This window comes from Pristis pectinata, chromosome 35, assembly GCF_009764475.1.
Source record: "Pristis pectinata isolate sPriPec2 chromosome 35, sPriPec2.1.pri, whole genome shotgun sequence".
Classification (NCBI taxonomy): Eukaryota; Metazoa; Chordata; class Chondrichthyes; order Rhinopristiformes; family Pristidae; genus Pristis; species Pristis pectinata.
In genome coordinates, this window is record NC_067439.1 from 5,313,469 (window position 1) to 5,332,679 (window position 19,211).

At 43.1% G+C, this 19,211-nt stretch overlaps 1 protein-coding gene across 1 annotated transcript in view; it reads right to left on the reverse strand.

The window, feature by feature from the left end:
* The window catches only part of ppp5c (protein phosphatase 5, catalytic subunit), a 49,864-nt gene that overhangs the window by 20,368 nt on the left and 10,285 nt on the right, over positions 1-19,211 (reverse strand). The window contains exons 3-4 of the mRNA XM_052044147.1: positions 8,351-8,498; positions 5,787-5,908 (exon numbers count right to left, since the gene is read on the reverse strand). Coding sequence (XP_051900107.1) covers positions 5,787-5,908; positions 8,351-8,498 — 270 coding nt within the window. The remainder of the gene's footprint in view (positions 1-5,786; positions 5,909-8,350; positions 8,499-19,211) is intronic.

The following is a 19,211-nucleotide window of genomic DNA, read 5'->3' on the forward strand; positions in this document are numbered from 1 at the left end:
AGGTTCAAGAACAGCTACTTCCCTTCAACCATTCGGTCCTTGAACTAACCGGCAAAACCCTAATCACCACTACAGTTTAGCAACACTATGACCACTCTGATCACTTTGCACTAAAATGCACTGTTTTTTTTGTTCAAATTATGTTTTCCTGTAAAAAAATTTTGTTTAATTTATGTTTTTCTTGTGAATGCTATGTGCGTGTGATGCTGCTGCAAGTTCTTGGTTACACCTGTGCATACATGTATTTGGGCATGACGATAACCTCGACTGACAACATTTCCAGTCAATTTACTACTGTTATATTTGGCATCACTTTAACAACACAAATTGTAAACAAACCAATAAAAATGGTTTAATCATGAGAACTTGCATTTACAGCGGCTTAAAAGGGAGAGATGTTTCCATGATCCTACTGTTCCAGTTAATGTGATGTTTGAGGCAGTTGTACATTGGCCGCACTGATATCTCCTGGTCACAATACACCACAGCAGTCTTCGTAAAGGACTTGCAGGAGAATCATTGGAAGAGTTCCAGCGACGAGAGAGCGGAGAGTGCCGGAAAATAACGAGCGAGGTTTTTTTTTTCTCTTTCTAGCGTTCGGGACAGCGGCGAGTGACTGTGCAGGCGCGTGACGTCACTCGGAAGCGCGCGGACGATTTAAAAAGCAGACGAGCATATCCAGCGGGCAGCGTCGGAGCGGGCAGCGGAGTGTGAGGGAGCAGAGTGGGTTCGGCTTTGGCTCAACGGGCTTCGGCGAGAGCGGGAAAGAGGCGAGATTATAGAGAGGGGGTAAGTTATTAGTTTAGTTTAGTTGTTGAGCTCAGTGATATTCAGCAGCATGCATCTGGGATTAGTGTTGTGTTTGGAGTGTCAGATGTGGGGCCCCTGGGAGACAACCAGACTCCCTGATAACTACATCTGCGCAAAGTGCACCGAGATACGGCTCCTCAAGGAACGGATTGAGAGTCTGGAGCAGCAGCTGGATGACCTTCGGTTGGTTAGGGAGAGCGAGCAGGAGATAGACAGGAGTTATAAAGAATATGTAGACAGCACCTCAGTGGCGTGTCCCCCCTCAAAAACCGATATCTCATTTTAGATTCGGTTGGAGAGGATGACTTCATAGAGGAAGACCTCAGCAGCCAGGACCTTGGCACCGTGTCTGGTACTGTGGTCCAGCAGAGGAAGCAAAATGCAGTGGTTATTGGGGATTCGATAGTAAGGGGTACGGATAGCAGATTCTGCGATACCGACAATGAGTCTCGGATGGTGTGTTGCCTCCCTGGTGCCAGGGTACGGGATATCACGGACCGTGTCGAGAATATTCTGAGGGGAGGGGGAGCAGTCAGAAGTCTTGGTACATGTAGGTACCAATGATGTAGGTAGAAAAAGAGAAGAGGTCCTGAAGGAGGAATACAAGGCATTAGGGAGAAGGTTGAGAAGTAGGACCTCAAGGGTAGTAATCTCAGGACTACTACCCATGCCACGTGTCAATGACAGGAAGAATAGAAAGCTCTGGCAGTTAAATGCGTGGCTGAGTGACTGGTGCAAGGGGCAGGGCTTCAGATTCTTGGATACCTGGGACCTTTTTTGGGGGAGGCAAGACCTATTTGCTAAGGATGGGTTGCACCTGAACTCCAAAGGGTCCAATATCCTGACAGGAATGTTTAATTTAGTTGTAGGGGAGGGTTTAAACTGATCTGGCAGGGGGATGGTAACCAGGATGCTAGGTTACAAGATGCTAAGGTGAGGGAGGAAGTGTATAGAAACGTAACCATTGAGGATGGCAAGAAGGACAGGCAGGTGATAAGTCAGGATAATTTACTGAATAATAGAAGTACAACAAATCAGGATGTTAGGATACAGAATGTTAGGATCGGGGATGAGGATGTTAGGATACCGAATGTTAGGATAGGGGATGAGGTCTACAGGAACATGTCTAAGATAGTAGGTAGCGAAGATAGTAAGAAGGATGGACAGGTAGAAAGTCAGGATAATCTGCTGAACAATAGAAGTACAATAAAATCAATAGCAGATACCAGTCTAAACGTACTATATTTAAATGCACGTAGCATCAGGAATAAAGTAGATGACCTAGTGGCACAACTACAGGTTAATAAATATGACATCGTTGCAATCACTGAGTCGTGGCTTCATGATGGATGTGATTGGGAACTGAATGTCAAGGGGTACACAGTGTATAGGAAGGATAGGCGGGTAGGCAGAGGGGGAGGTGTGGCCATGATGGTTAGTAGTGATATAAAATCAATAGAAAGGAAGGACATTGGGTCAGAGGAGGTGGAATCCTTATGGGTGGAGCTAAGAAATAGCAAGGGTAAAAGGACAATAGTAGCAGTCATATATAGGCCCCCTAACAGCAGTCAGGAAGTGGACCATAAGTTGCAGATTGAGATAGAAAAAGCGTGCCAGAGTGACAATGTGAAGATAATTATGGGGGATTTTAACATGAAGGTGGACTGGGAAATCCAGCAAGGCAGTAGTACTCAGGAGAGTGAGTTTGTGGAATGTCTAAGGGATGTTTCTCTGGAGCAACTTATTGAGGAGCCCACCAGGGGATCGGCTGTTTTGGATTGGGTGCTGTGTAGTGAACCCGAGGTGATTAGGGAACTAAAGGTAAAGGAACCACTGGGAACAAGTGATCACAATATGATTGAGTTTAGTTTCAAGTTTGAGAAGGAGAAGCTGATAACTGGTGTATCGATATTTCAGTGGAATAAGGGAAATTACAAAGGTATGAGAGAAGAGTTGGCCCAAATTGATTGGAGGAGTAAGTTAGCTGGAGGAACGGCGGAGGAGAAATGGAAGAAATTTCTGCAGGAAATAAGGAAAATGCAGGATAGATATATTCCAAGAAAAAAGGTTTTGAATGGAAAAAAGGCACAGATGTGGATAACGAGGGAGGTGAAGGATAAAATAAAAGCAAAAGGGGCGGCGTACAAAGTAGCAAAAATTAGTGGGAAAACAGAAGATTGGAAAGTTTTTAAAATCTGCAGAGAGAAAACTAAGAAGGTCATTAGGAAAGCAAAGATGAGTTATGAAAGGAAGCTGGCGGACAACATTCGGAAGGATTCTAAGAGCTTTTTTAAATACATAAGGAATAAAAGAGAGACACGGGTTGACATAGGACCAATTGATAACGGTGCAGGAGGTATTATAATGGACGATAGTGAGATGGCAAGGGAATTGAATGAATATTTTGCATCGGTCTTCACCATGGAGGACATAAGCAATGTGCCCGTTAGTCAGGAGTCTCACGAATTGGAACTGAGTTCAGTTGAGATTAATAGGGAGAAGGTGCTAGGAAAACTAAAGGGGCTGAAGACTGATAAGTCTCCCGGACCGGATGAGGTGCATCCCCGGGTTCTGAAGGAGGTGGCTGTAGAGATAGCAGAGGCATTGACGATTATTTTCCAGGAATCGATAGATTCTGGCATGGTTCCGGAGGACTGGAGGGTAGCGAATGTAGTTCCGTTGTATAAGAAAGGTGGGAGGCAGCACAAAGGAAATTACAGACCTATTATTCTGACGTCAGTGGTGGGAAAATTATTGGAATCTATCCTCAAGGAGGAGGTTACCGAATACCTAGAGGCGCAAGGCAAGATTGGACCTAGTCAACATGGTTTTGTGAAGGGGAGGTCCTGTCTGACCAACCTATTGGAGTTTTTTGAAGAAATCACAGGTAGGGTGGATAAGGGAGAGGCGGTAGACGTTGTGTATTTAGACTTTCAAAAGGCCTTCGATAAGGTGCCTCACAAGAGACCGATTAATAAGATGAGAGGTCATGGAATTATGGGTAGGATAGCAGAATGGGTGAAGCATTGGCTGGTTGGCAGGAAGCAAAGGGTGGAAATAAAAGGATCTCGTTCTGGTTGGTTACCGGTTACTAGTGGTGTGCCGCAGGGGTCGGTGTTGGGGCCGCTCCTTTTTACCTTGTACATCAATGATTTGAATGATGGAATAAATGGTTGTGTGGCTAAGTTTGCGGATGACACCAAGATAAGTGGAGGAGTAGGGAGCATAGAGGAAATAGAAAGGATGCAGAGGGACCTAGACAGTTTAGGAGAATGGGCAAGGAAATGGCAGATGAGATTCAATGTTGAGAAATGTGCAGTTGTACACTTTGGAAGCAGAAATAAGCGGGTAGATTATTATCTAGAAGGAGAGAAGATTGAAAGTATGGTAGTACAAAGGGACTTGGGGGTAGTCGTACAAGATACCTTAAAAGTTAACCACCAGGTTGGATCGGTGGTTAAGAAAGCGAATGCTATGTTGGCATTCATCTCGAGAGGTATAGTGTATAAAAGTAAGGAAGTGTTGATGAGGCTCTACGGGGCACTAGTGAGGCCTCATTCGGAATACTGTGCGCAGTTTTGGGCCCCACATCTTAGGAAGGATGTGCTGACGTTGGAGAGGGTTCAGAGGAGATTTACGAGAATGATTCCGGGAATGAAAGGGCTTACGTATGATGAGTGTTTGTCGGCTCTTGGACTGTACTCACTGGAGTACAGAAGGATGAGGGGGGACCTCGTAGCGACATTTAAAATGTTGACAGGAAAGGATAGAGTAGATGTAGCTAGGCTGTTTCCCTTGGTGGGCGAGTCCAGGACCAGAGGGCACAATCTTAGAATTAGAGGGTACAGTTTCAAGACAGAGATGAGGAGAAATTTCTTTACCCAGAGGGTGGTGAAATTGTGGAACTCCTTGCCACGCACAGCAGTGGAGGCCAGATCAGTGGGGGTGTTCAAGGAGGAGATGGACAGATATCTAAATAGTCAGGGTATCAAGGGATATGGGGATAAGGCTGGAAAATGGGATTAGAATAGGTTTTTTTCCCCACCCCATTTCTTTTTCCCTTTTCCTTGGAGCGGACTCGATGGGCCGAATGGCCTGCTTCTGCTCCCTTGTCTTGTGATCTTGTGATCAGGGCTGCCAGACCTTTCCCATCACCCAGAGGGAACAATTTAAGTTTAAAGTGATAGAACTAACAGCATGCATGCTGTTCATTCGGCCCAATTAGTTTATGTTGTGATTATATTCTTCCTGGTCTCTTCCATCTAATCCTCCTACCTGGGTAATTTCCCATTTCATCATTCCTCGTATTGATCTAGGTTCCCCTCAAATACATCTACACTCTTCTCCACAACTACTCCCTGTGGAAGCTCTAGAAACTCATCACTCTCTGGCTGAAAGGAGTTTCTTCCGAATTCCTTATTGGATTTATGTGTGTCATATAGCCATACCATCTTGCTTGGTCACCTGCAGAAGTGGAAACGTCTTCTCTATATCCACGCTATTAAACCCTTCATAATTCTAAAATCCTCTTCTCTTCACTAGAAAGGCCAAGCCTCATTAACCTTCTCCGATGGTTACAACTTCTGCGTTCTGGCACCTTCCCAGTTAGCGAGGGCAAGAGCATCCTACCCCCTTTCATTGTAGGCAGCAAGCACGGAGTCATGCACTATCTAGCAGCATACAGCTTCATGGGGCAGCGTAAGGGAGCCGATGCCTGGTGGGGTTGTTGCAAAGCTAGAGTCCTAGACCCCCGTGCAAGAAGGTGAGAGGACAGTTAAAATTATAGATGAGATTTACATGGGGAATGACCAGCACTGAGTGCAGAATCAACAGAAGCCAGAAATGGCTAAGAGATTATGCCAAGCAAGGGATCTAATCAGCATGAGAGAGCAAAAAGGACAAGCTTACCTGAGGATGACTTGGCATTTCTGTAGATACTTATGCCAGAGCAAACCAGGTACAAAACAGTCCCTCACCTGATAAGCACACTTCCTGTGCAACTTCTTCTGGTCTTTGAACCACTGCATTAAGTCCTTCATGAACTGCAAAGTGACCTTGCCATCTTCCAGTTTGGGACCAGTGTAATCACCTTCGATTGCTAAACACAAAAAAAAGAACCTAGGAGAATGAGAGATCGCAACACATACAGAATTAACGTACACGTTAGATTTAGGGTAGGGTGGATTGATGGTAGTAGAGGAAGGGGGGGCAGGGAAAAGAGAGTGGGAGTCATCTCATTACATTTTATTTAAACCTTGAAGCTGATTACCAAGGAGAAAAATCTGGGGTATATTTTGCAACCAATCTCACTCAAAGATAATACCAGATGGTGTTATAGAGAATGGCACCAAGAGGTGTGGTACCATACCAGCCAGTGTGTTTGAGGCTTTACAATCCTCACCTGAAAGGAAGCAATGACATGTGCTATGGCTTGAGTTTATAAGGCTCTTCGTAGTAGTCCAAAGCATTTTACAGTCAATTAAGTAGTTCTAAAGGCACTTTCATACTGGTAGAACAATTGGGAGAGAGTGAAAGAGACAAGAGACTGTAGGTGTTGGAATCTGGAGCAACACACAAAAGGCTGGAGGAACTCAGCGGGTCAGGCAGCATCTGTGGAGGGAAATGGGCAGTCGACATTTTGGGTTGAGACCCTTCATATGGACTGGATGTCCCTCCACAGATGCTGCCTGACCTTCTGAGTTCCTTCAGCATTTTGTTTGTTGGGAGAAAGTCATGGCCAGGCTCTGAGGAAAATACCTATTTAGGAATGTCGAAGCAGCTGGAAAAGGTAATGTTCTGATTTCCAATATCAGTTCTGTGGAGAAAGGGGAAGGAAGTATATTTCAGGTATCTCCCCAGCTGAGTGTTTAAAGCATAGTCAGCCTTGCTTCAGGGGCAGAGGCTTCAGCATCTCCACACCAATGGTGATCCTGTGCACAATCTGTTTATTTTTCGATGAGTTAAGTCTACAAGCATCATGGCAAGTTTAGCATTCAAGGTAAACAACTCCCAACAGCAACTAAACTCATCGGCCACAGTTCAAGATCAAAACTGAAAAACACTTCATACATCCAAAGGAGGGAGATAGGAGAAAGGGGCACTGTCAGTGGATGGGGCAAGATACTGAGAGGGGAATAAGAAGAAATGTAACATTGCTAGATTACAGCCAGGCTTATCCTCCAAGAGTGGAAGGAAACTTTAATGTCTTATGCCAAAGTGAACACAAATTTGTCCCTGATGAAATCAGAATTCATGAACCTAAGTGTCAATGCACGCTGATGCCATGGATATTGAGCACCCTCACAGCTCACACTAATGGTTGGTCTCAACACTAAACTGGACTACAAGAACCATCAATTCTAGGGCAATTTGGTCTACATCATATCATGTTCCAGCATTAACCACCAGAATGGAACCCTAGCCAATACCCCATCCTTCACCCAAAAGGAGATTTTGGTTCCAGTTTTCTTTCACTGTTAATACATTTCAAACTGCTGGACATATCACACTGCCCAGCTCTTAACAAACACAATACAGACAAAGAAGCATAATTGTCCCATTTACCCACTTGACCTAGTCTCACCCCATCACAGATATTTCCTGTTGTCTATCCATTCTTCCTACCACCTTTTCTATAACTTAAAATACCCATTTAAAAAAAGATCGTTCTCAGTTCTGACAAACAGTCTGTGACCCAAAACATTCACTTTCCACAGATACTGCCTGACCTGCAGAGTGTTTCCAACGTTTTGTTTTTGTTTCACATTTCCAGCATCTGTGGTCCAATTTTGATTTTCTTCACCTAAGGGTACTGACTTAAACTGTAACACCCTTCAAGTCACTCTGTGGCTCACAAGTACTATTCCTGACAACAGAGACTGCAGGTCAAACCCTGAATTTCCTACGTATCAGGATACTGAAAGTAAGGTTTCCACTCAGAGCATGATAGCGCCTGCAAAAGGACAGAAATCTCCGTTGGTTCCCAATGCCCAAATGAATAAACTAAATCCGATGTAATCCAGAGACATTTGGGTGGGAAGACCACAGTTTTGGTTCTTGCCCTATGTCACCTTTTTTTTGCATGGATTTGGTGTTAGAAATAGCAGGGAGTATGGGATTTAAGGGAAACTGCCACACAATGTTTCCCCTCCCCTCTCATCTTCCATCGTCACAAAAGCTGAGCGTCCATTGGGGCAAGTTGTTTGAGAACTCCCGGCACCTCTAACCTAGCAAGAGCCAGCTCCTTCAGTAAACAAAAAGATTAAAAATAATGAAATGGGCTGTGACTTGTGTTGCCTCGAAGGAGCCCTGTGGCTGATTTAACTGCAACTTTTTTTTTTAAAAAAGGAATTGGATATATACTCAAAAGGGAAAAAAAAATCTCAGGGCCACAGGGGAGGAACAGGGAAGAGGAATGGACTGGGTGTGTTCAAAAAGTCAGCATAAACTGGATGGGCCAAATGGCCTCCTGTTGTGTTAACTCAATTAGTGCGAAACATGGAGGTCTCCAATTTTAAAGCCAACCATCTTGGATACTTACTCATGCTCTCTATATCCAGAGAGTCCACCACTGATCTCTTCAGCTCGTCGTTTGCTATTGCACGCTCAAATGCTTTCCGTTTGACAATTTTATTACATTCTTGGTATTTCATTTTTGCATCCTTGTCATTTGGTTTCACTTTGACCACCTGCAACCGAACAGACAGGCCCGTTATCATGAGAGATACAGCAAATGAGCCTTTACATACTGGAAGTTTGCTTTGCAATGGTCAAATTTGCAAGCTGAATTCTTTTACTTGAGTCAGTGGTTCTTACAGCTGCATGAAGACAAATGCCGAGACTCAAAAGTAGTACAAGGCTGCCACCTGGAGGTTGAAGGGTGCTTATCTCAAATGCATCTGAGAATTGTTTACAGCTTGTGCACCGTCACCACACTACTGCCAGATCTCTTAACCAAACGTGCATTAAACGTGTGTGGCTATCTGATTGAAGTTTTAAAAAGAGAGGGGAAACTGACTGGGTAGACAGAAATTAATTCTGGTAAAAGTAGTATTGGAGGATTGACAGGCGAGGAGGCACCTTCTGAGAACTGGAGTCAGGTCTTGCAGGAGCTAATTTAGGAAACAAATACATCATGGAAGAGATTTGGAACTCTCTTCCACAAGAAAAAACTAAACACCAGGTCAATTTTATTAATTTAACCCCATTTGATAGTTTTTTTTAATTAAGTAAAGATATTTAGGATTACAAGGAAAAGACAAGCACATAGATAGAGTTGGTTCACACATTAGCCATGACCTCACCAAATGAAAAACAGTGGAAGGGGTTCCCAAATTACATTGCAGTGGCAGACCTATGAACCATTAGTATCTCACGCCCATTTGCACTTCTCAAATTGTTTGAGATGGTACTCAAATTGGTAAGGATACAGTCCAGAGTTCAAATGCAGGAGCCCTCTTGGAATGGACAATATATGAAAGTGAATCACACAATACTTTCAGCACAGTAGGAAACCATTTGGCTCACTGGTTCCGAACTGGCTCCATGCAAGACCAATCCAGCTAATCCTACTACACACGTCACTTTTGCTTCTTTTCCCAGTCACCTTAATTCTATGTTCCTGGTTCTTGACCAGTCAAACAGGAACAAATTACTGTCTATACCATTTGATGATTTTAAATATCTCTACCAGATCTCCTCACAACTTCCTCTGTTCCAACAACACCTCAGGTTCTCCACCCAATCTACAAAAGTCCCATATCGCTATCGTTTGGTTAAATTTCTTCTGCACTGTATCCAAGCTTTTCACATCTTTCCTACAATGTAATGCCCAGTATCAGACACAATACATCAGAAGCAGTGATTATAAAAGGTTCCTTGCTCTTATACTCCAAGTCACTATTTATAAAAAGCACAAGGTCCCATGGGTTTTCACAGATCCTATGTGGACACAGTTCAGTACCTCACAGAAACCAGTCTCCCCTCCATGGACTCTCTATACACTTCTCACTGCCTTGGCAAAGCAGCCAACATAATCAAAGACTGCACCCACCCTGGACATTCTCTCTTCTCCCCTCTCTCATCGGGCAGAAGATACAAAATCCTGAAAGCACGTACCACCAGGCTCAAGGACAGCTTCTATCCCACTGTTATAAGATTATCGAACAGTCCCCTAGTACAATAAGATGGACTCTTGACATCACAATTTATCTCGTCATGGCCTTACACCTTATCATCTGCCTGCACTGCACTTTCTCTGTAACTGTAACACTTCATTCTGCATTCTGTTATTGCTTTTCCCTTGTACTACCTTGTTGTAATGAAATGATCTGTATGGATGGCACGCAAAACGAAGTTTTTTATTGTACCTCAGTATATGCGACAATAATAAACCAACTTACAACCTCTCCCTGAACCTGCCCTGCCACATTCGACAAAATTTTTCTATTCCTTTAAAGTTGTGCCTCTTGTTTATATTGCCTCTTCTCATTCTTCCAACCAAAATACAACATTTCACATTTAGCACCTATCATCTCATCTGCCATCTATCCAACCATTCAACCTAAAAACAGAATATGCTGGAAACACCTTAAATTGGTTTATTATTGTTACATGTACCAGGGTACAGTGAAAAACTTGTCTTGCCTACCATGCATATAGGTTATTTCATTACAACAGTGAACTGAGGTAGTACAAGGTGCAGAGTAAGGTGCTACAGTTACAGAGAAAGTACAGTGCAGGCAGATAATAAAGTGCATGGCCATGACAAGGTGTATTGTGAGGTCAAGAGTCCATGCTGGAAACACTTTGCAGGTCAGGCCACACCTGTGGGAAGAGAAACAGTCAATATTTCAGGTCAAAGCTCCTTTGTCGGAACAGAAACTGCTGAAAATACTGAGCAGTTCGGGGCATACCTGTGATTCTTCAACCTGAAACATTAACTCTGTTCCTCTTCCCATAGATGAGTCCTGCCCTGCTCAGCATTTCCAGTATTTTGTTTTTTTAATTTTAGATTTCCAGCATCTGAAGTTTTTGTTTTGAATTTCACCCATTTAACCTGTTTACATTTCCTTGGAGATTATTAGTATCCTCATAGTTCATTATACTAACTTTGTGTTATCTACAAATTGTGCCCTGTACAGCCAAGTCCAAATTATATATCATGATATCAAATCATAATATTTAAAAAAGGCTGTGGTACCTGGACCACTCTGCCAAACTCCATTATATAGCAACTTTAAATTCCTGGGCATTAACATATCAGATGACCTATCTTGGGCCCAGCACAGAGATGCAATCACAAGGAAGGCGTGCCAGCGTCTTTACTTTCTCAGAAGATAAAAGAGGTTCAGCGTGTCACCGAACACTCTAACAAACTTCCACATATGTGCTGTTGAATGTATCCTGCCTGGTTGCATCATAGTCTGGTACGGCAATTCAAATGCACAGGAACGCAAGAAGCTGCAGAGAGCAGTGGACTCAGCCCATTACATCACGGGCACATTCCTCCTCACCATCGAAAGTATCTACGAGGCACTGCGTCAGGAAGGCAACATCGAATATCAAAGATCCCCACCATCCGGGCCATGCCATCTTCTCACAGCTACCATCGGGCAGGAGGTACAGAAGCCTGAAGTCCCGCACCACCAGGTTCAAGAACAGATACTTCCCTTCAACCACCTGGTTCTTAAACTTACCTGCACAACCCTAATCACTACCTCAGTACTGCAACACTATGACCACTTTGCTCTACAATGGACTTGGGTTTTTTTCTGTTCTAATTGTGCTCTTTGTAAAATTGTGTATAATTTGTGTTGTTCTTGTGAATGCTGCTTATCTGATGCTATGTGCCTGTGATGCTGCTGCAAGTAAGTTTTTCATTGCACCTGTGCACACATGTACTTGTGCATATGACAATAAACCTGACTGACTTTTGACTTGGATAAACTCAACTATATACACTTCCATCCACTCCAAACACAAATCAGGTTCCTGATGCACGTCTCAACACAAAACATCAACAATTCCTCTCCCACCTGCCCCACAGATGCTGCTTGACCCGCTGAGTTTCTCTAGCAGTTTGTTTTTTGCTCCAGATATCAGCATCTATGTCTCCTGTATCTCCAAAAAAAACTTTAAAGTTAGTTAAACATAATTTGCCTTTAACAAATTCACACTGGCTTTCCCTAAACAACTCACACTTGTCCAAGTTTCAGCTCATTCTGTCCAATTGTTCCTAGAAATTTCCTCATCATTAAGATTAAACTGATTGGTCCGTAGTTGTTAGGTCCCAAGACTTTTTTTGAATAATGGTGTAACATTTGCAACTATCTGGACCACTGGTATTACCCCCGAATCTATAGATGCTTGAAAGTTAATTGCCAATGATTCTGCAATTCTGTCCCTTGTTTCCGCACAGCAACCTAGTATGCATCCCGTCTGGATCAGGTGATTTATCCACAAAGTACAGCTGGCCTTTCAAGTACCACCCCTAATTAAGTTTTAGGCCATCCACAAATTCAATTACATGCCATCCCCAGGTTAAGAACGTCTGACTTATGGACACCCCTACATACGAATGAGCTTCCAGAATATTATTAAATTCAAAAGTTTCATGTATATTTGTTCCGATGAGCAACAGAACTAGTTTCCTCTCTCTCTATACTTTTAGTATTTTTTCTTCCTTATCAGTCTAATGTGCTTTTGATGCCATTCATTGTAATACTGTGGAGGTGTGATTACCATATTAAGGGATTTTTTTTGTGTATTTTCCAACTTATGGACAAAAATCAGCTCAGGGACCTGTAAAAACAAAACCTGTTCATTACCTGGGGGCAGCCTGTACATCTTTTGCCGAGACTCCAGCAGCAGTTTCCCTGATGAAGACCGATATAAAGTACTTATTTCATAACTCAGTAAACTTTTTTTAGTTTCTGATTGGCCCATTTCTCTTCCAACCCCAACCCTGCCTGTAGAGTATTTTTAGACTTCTCTTTCTACCAATCAAGCCTTCTCTCAATTAATTTTGCTTTAAAACTTCCCCTCTAAACCTTTGGTAAACAGCTTGGTTCTCACTTACATTAACAACCTGGCATCTGTCATATGTTCTTTTTACTGCATTATTTGGCACTATCTTTTCAGACATCCGTGGAACCCCGGCTTTACCTTTGCCTCTTCATGGAAACGTACTTATTCTTATCTGAAACTCTTCACCTTAAAGGCCTCATAGTCTTCACTTAGAGTTTTGCCTAGAAAGTTTTGATGTTGCAAGAACACAAGGAGCAGCGTGCCACCTGGTCCCACAAGCCTGCCCAGTCATTCAACCTAATCGTGGCTGATCTGGCCCAGGTCTCAACTCTTCTGCTAGTTGTACATAGTCCTCAATTCCCTCATCTTTCAAAGAATTATCCACCTCTTCTTTAAATATGTCCAGTTATAGACCCTTCAAAATCCTGTGGCGTAGCGCTTCTGGGGACTCAATGCCCTTTGTGAGAAGTAATTTCTACGTATTCCAGTTTTAAGTGAGCATCCTTCATCTTGTAAGCATGTCCCCTCATTCGAGACTCGCCCACGTGGAAAGATCTCAACATCTACCCTATCAGAATCTTGTGTTTCATCAAGATCACCCCTTATTCATCTCAATTCCAAAGAAAACTAGTCTAGCATTTTTAGTCGTTCTCAATAGGACAATCCTCTCAAACCAGGAATTAGCCCGGTGAATGAATATGGGATGTTAGTCATGGGATCGAGTTTAAGAGCCACAAAGTAGTGATGCAGGTCTACAAAACTCTGGTTAGACCACACTTGGAGCACTGTGTCCAGTTCTGGTTGCCTCATTATAGGAAGGATGTGGAGGCATTGGAAAGGGTGCAGAGGAGATTTACCAGGATGCTGCCTGGATTAGAGAGTATGGATTATGAGGAGAGACTAAAGGAGCTAGGGCTTTACTCATTGGAGAGGAGGAAGGAGACATGATAGAGGTATACAAAATATTAAGAGGAATAGAGTGAACAGCCAGCGCCTCTTTCCCAGGGCACCAGTGCTCAATACAAGAGGGCATGGCTTTAAGGTAATGGGGGGGGGGGGGGGGGGGAGTTCAAGGGAGATTTCAGAGGGAGGTTCTTCACGCAGAGAGTGGTTGGCGCATGGAATGCATTGCCTGGGGTGGTGGTGGAGGCTGATACGTTGGTCAAGTTCAAGACATTGTTAGATAAGCATATGGAGGAATTTAAGATAGAGGGATATGTGGGAGGAAGGGGTTAGATAGTCTCAGGAGTGGTTTGAAGGTCGGCACAACATGGTGGGCCGAAGGGCCTGTATTGTGCTGTATTGTTCTATGGTTCTATGAATCTCTTCTGGACTGTCTCCAATGCTAATACATCCTTTCTTAAATATGACCAAAACCAGACACAGTACTCCAAATTACGACTTCACCAACACGATACTTCTCTATTTTTAAACTCCAGCCCCTGGCAATAAAGACCAATATGTCACTTGCCTTCTTAATAACTTGCTGCACCCATAATAATTATTTTGTACTTCTTGTGCAAGACCTGGATCCCTCTGTACTTCATTCTTTTGCAGTTTCTTTCCATTTAGATAAAAGTCTGCCTTTTGATTCCTCTTACCAAAATGCAGGACCTCACACTTTCCTACACTGAACTTCATTTGCCAAGCTTTCACTCACTCACTCAGCCTATCTATATCCTGTTGCAAATTCAAATATCCTCATTGCAGCATGGCCTTTCACAGATTCTTGCATCATCAGGAAACTTGGATACCTTACACTCTGGCCCCTCTAAATTATTGATAAGCACGGTAAATGATTGGAAATTGGTTTATTATTGTGACGTGTACCGAGATACAGTGAAAAACTTTGTTTTGCATGCCATCTATATAGATCATTTCGAAACACAAGTACAGAGGAAAAAGCAATAACAGAATGAAGAATATAGTGTTGCAGTTACAGAGAAAATGCAGTGCAGGCAGACAATAAGGTGCAAAGGCCACGATGTGATAGATTGTGAGTTCAAGAGTTTTTATTGTACAAGAGGTCCGTTGAAGGCCAAGGAATGATCCTTGGGGAACTCCACTAGTTACATCTTTCCAATCTGAAAGAGATGCATCCATTCCAATTCTATGTCTTCTATGTTAAAACACTTCTCTTAATATTGCAAGATCTTATCTTGTTCAATAGACTTTTATGTGGTTTGTCATCAAAGGCCTTCTGGAAATCCAAACGCACTACATCTGCAGGTTCCATCTATCGACTGCTGGTTACATCCTCAAAGAACTCAAGCAAATTTGTTAAATCTGATTTCTCTTTCGTAAAATCATTAAGTCACGTTGATTTGATTTTCTATAAATGACTAGCTATTTCTTCCTATTACACAGACTCCAACACCAGACGTTAAGCTGACTGGCCTACAGTTTCCCACTTTTTGTATCCCTCCCTTTGTGAGCAAGGGCATCACGCCCCTGTGTTTCCAATCCCAGAACTGCATTCTGAAAAATTTCAGCCAATGGTTTGATTATCTCTGCAGCCGCTTCCTTAAGACCCTTGGATGCAGGCCATCAAGTCCTGGTGACTTACCTACTTTTTGTCACACTAGCTCTTCTGATACCTTGTCCCTTGTGATAGGGATTGTTACATGTACTTTTCTTGAAAATATCCCACTTGGGATATCTGCAGTGCCTTCTACCATGAAAACAGATGCAAAATATTGGTTTGAATTATCTGCCGTTTCCTGTAACTAATTCCCCCAGGGGTCCCACACTCACTATAGCTACCCTCTTCCTTTTTGAATATCCATAGAAGCTTTTGTTGTTTGTTTTGATATTACTTGCCAGTTTACTCTGATAGTCAATTTTCTCCTACGTTAGTTTTCTTTAGCCCTTAGCTGCTGGTTCCTGTAAATCTCTCAGTCCCCTGGTTGACCATTGGCATTTGCCACTTCGATTGTTAACCATGAATGTTCATCTTTCTCAATGCATCCCTCTTTTGGAATGGGATAAATTTCTGCTGAGCGTTATGAAATAGTTGCTTAAATATCTTCCTCTACTGACCTTTCCTTTGGCCCATTTTCCCAGTCTATCCCAGGCAACACTTCCCTCGTACCTTTGTAATAACCTCATTTAAGTTGAGGGCACTGGTTTTGGAATGTTACAGTGTTGTGATGATTACTCCCTAGAGGATTCAAATCTACAGAATCTTTTATTAATCCTCCCTCATCACAAATGACACATTCCCAGTTAGGTTTAAATGTATTGCTTTAAGAAACAACCTCTGATGCACTCGACAAATTCCTCTTCCACAGTACCCTTGTGAGTTTGATTAGTCCAATCAATATGCAGATTAAAATTACCCATGACGATTTCAGATCCCTCTTTACACATCTTTAATATTTTCCCAGTTATGTCTGGTCCTACTACATGGACAGACTTTGGGAGCCTATCGGTCACTTCTATCCGTGACTTCTTTCCACTGCTATTCCTTATTTCAAGGAAAAACAATTCCACATCACAACCCACTGCATTAAAAAAAAAATCAGCATTTAATACTGCACTGATATCTTCCTTAATTAACAATGCTATCACATTCCACTTTCCTTTTTGCCTCTTCTTTTGCAACATCAAGTAACCTGGAATATTGAGTTCCCAATCTAGATAATTCTGCACTACATCTGTGCAATGGCTATTAAATCAGATTCATTCATTTCTATTTATGCCATCAATTTATTTCCTTATTACAAATGTCGCATGCAGTGAGAGAAGGAGCCTGAAACTTTAACTTTATGTAATTTTAACGTACTCCAGTTCCAGGCTGTGTTGTGCACTTTTGCTTATATTTTCTACCCCTTCCTGTCACACTTGGATTTTGTGCCTCCACTGTCATGATTTATTAAACCCCATCATTTGAACCATCGCTCTCCAATTTGGTTAAAACCTTGTCTATAAACCTACTTGTGCAATTTGCCAGGATACTGGCTCCAACATGGTTCAAATGAAGGCCACCTCAAGAGAACAGCGCTCTCTTCCCCCAATATTGGTACCAGTGCCCCATGAACTGTAACACCTTTCTCCCACACCAATCTTTGAACCACGTTTACTTCTCTAACCTTATCTAACTACTGTCTATTTGCACACGGTTCAAGTAATAGTTCAGAGATCATCACCTTTGTGGTTCTGCTTTTCAATTTTGTCCAAAGCTACTCATAATCTCTTAGCAAAACCTCTTTTCTAGTCTAACCTACGGTGTTAATGCCTACATGGAGCATGAAAACAGGTTCATCCCCCTCAAAAGCTCCTCTCCAACCCAGAAGAAATGTCTTCAACCCTGGCACCCTGCAGGCTTTGGGACTCTTGTCTTTGCTGCAGTGTCTGTTCCCCTAATTATCCCCTACGACAACTATGCATCTCGTTTCTCCCCCCACTTAAGTAGCCGCCTACGCAATGGTGCTATGGACAGTTTGCACATTCTTGCTGCCATTGCCACTTTCATCCAAATAGGAAGAATCTCATGCCTATTAGACAAGGGCAAGGGATGAGGCTCCACTACAGCTACCCTTTGGACACCTCTTTCTGTCCCATTTGCAGTCACGCTCACCCGGCCCTGACCACCAGTCAAATTCGAGGTAATTAATCTCAGGGGTGTGACTGCCTCCAGAGTACTCAGGCAACTCTTCCTCCTCCCTGATGTGTCACAGCCTGAAACTCAGACTTCAGCTCAACTCTGAGCTGAAGTTCTTAGAGCAGGCAACACTTGATACGCATGGTAACTGAACTACACTGGGGTCCACCCTTTCCCCACATGTTGTAGCTACAACACTTTGCCTGCCCAGCCATCTCGGTTTGAATTATTTTTAAATTTACTCCTGAGCTGTACTAACAGCAGATTTAAATTCCTTGGCCAATCAGAAAAGACTGAGCACAGAACACTACAGCACAGCACAGGCCCTTTGGCCCACAATGTTGTGCCGACATTTTATCCTGCTCTAAGATCTATCTAACCCTTCCCTCCCACATAGCCCTCCATTTTTTTTTAAATCATTCATGTGCCTATCTCAGGGTCTCTTAAATGTCCCTAATGTATCTGCCCCCACAACCTCTGCCGACAGTGCGTTCCACGCACCCACCACTCTCTGTGCAAAAAAAACTCACCTCTGACATCCCCCTTATACCTTCCTCCAATCACCTTAAAATTATGTCCCCTCGTGTTAGCCATTTTTGCCCTGGGAAAAAGTCTCTGACTGTCCACTCGATCTATGCCGCTTATCATCTTGTACACCTCTATCAAGTCACCTCTCATCTTTCTTCCCTCCAAAGAGAAAAGCCCTAGCTCACTCAACCTATCCTCATAAGACATCTCCAATCCAGGCAGCATCCTGGTAAATCTCCTCTGCACCCTCTCTAAAGCTTCCACATCCTTCCTATAATGAGGCGGCCAGAACTGGACACAATACTCCAAGTGTGGTTTAACCAGACTGAGAAGAAATATCCACCAATCACTTGCCTGCTATCCCATGACATCACATTTCAACACCAACTGCCAGGAAAAGGTTGTAACTGGGACTCAGACCGCACTAGATACACTGCTTTGGCTTCTCAATCCCGATCTTTACACTCCCTTGGCCAGAACTTTGAAGGTGGCCTTTCTCCAACTGACTATTTTTACCTTGTAGTGCTCATATTCTTTTCCATGTGATATTACCATCTCTGTTCCCACATGATCACTCGTTCCTCTTGTTTCTGGGAAATAAGCTATGCCAAGTCCAGCAATGTCTCTTTGTTGGGCCAGAAAGAATTGATCAAGAATGTTCTCCTGAGCATACACCCAGTAACTTCTCTTCCTAACACTTGCACTTTACAGGGGATATCAATCACAATCAATACCCCCGTCCTTAAAATGGGACTGTTCAGCAAAACAATTAAAACAGCAGTGCAGCTAATGAAAACAAAGCACACACAGCAGTCTATAAACTGTCCCACAGCATTTAAGAGATAAAATACCTGCAGAAACGCTCAATATTGGGCTGGGGGGGGGGGGGGGAATGGAAGGGGGGAAGGGGTGAATGCTCGAACTGTATGAGGCCCATAGTTGCACACCTCTAGAATTTCATCGCCATAGTTGTGGTGGTGGACGCAGGTACATTGGTCAAATTCAAGAGATTGCTAGATAAGCATATGGAGGAATTTAAAATAGAGGGATATGTGGGAGGAAGGGGTTAGATAGTCTTAGGCGAGGTTTAAAGGTCGGCACAACATTGTGGGCCGAAGAGCCTGTATTGTGCTGTACTATTCTATGATTCAATGATTTTGTGGCACAAAGTGCTAGAGGCAGTGGTGCAGCTAGAAGGGCCACTGCCTCACAGTGCCAGAAACAGGGCTTCAATCCTGACCTC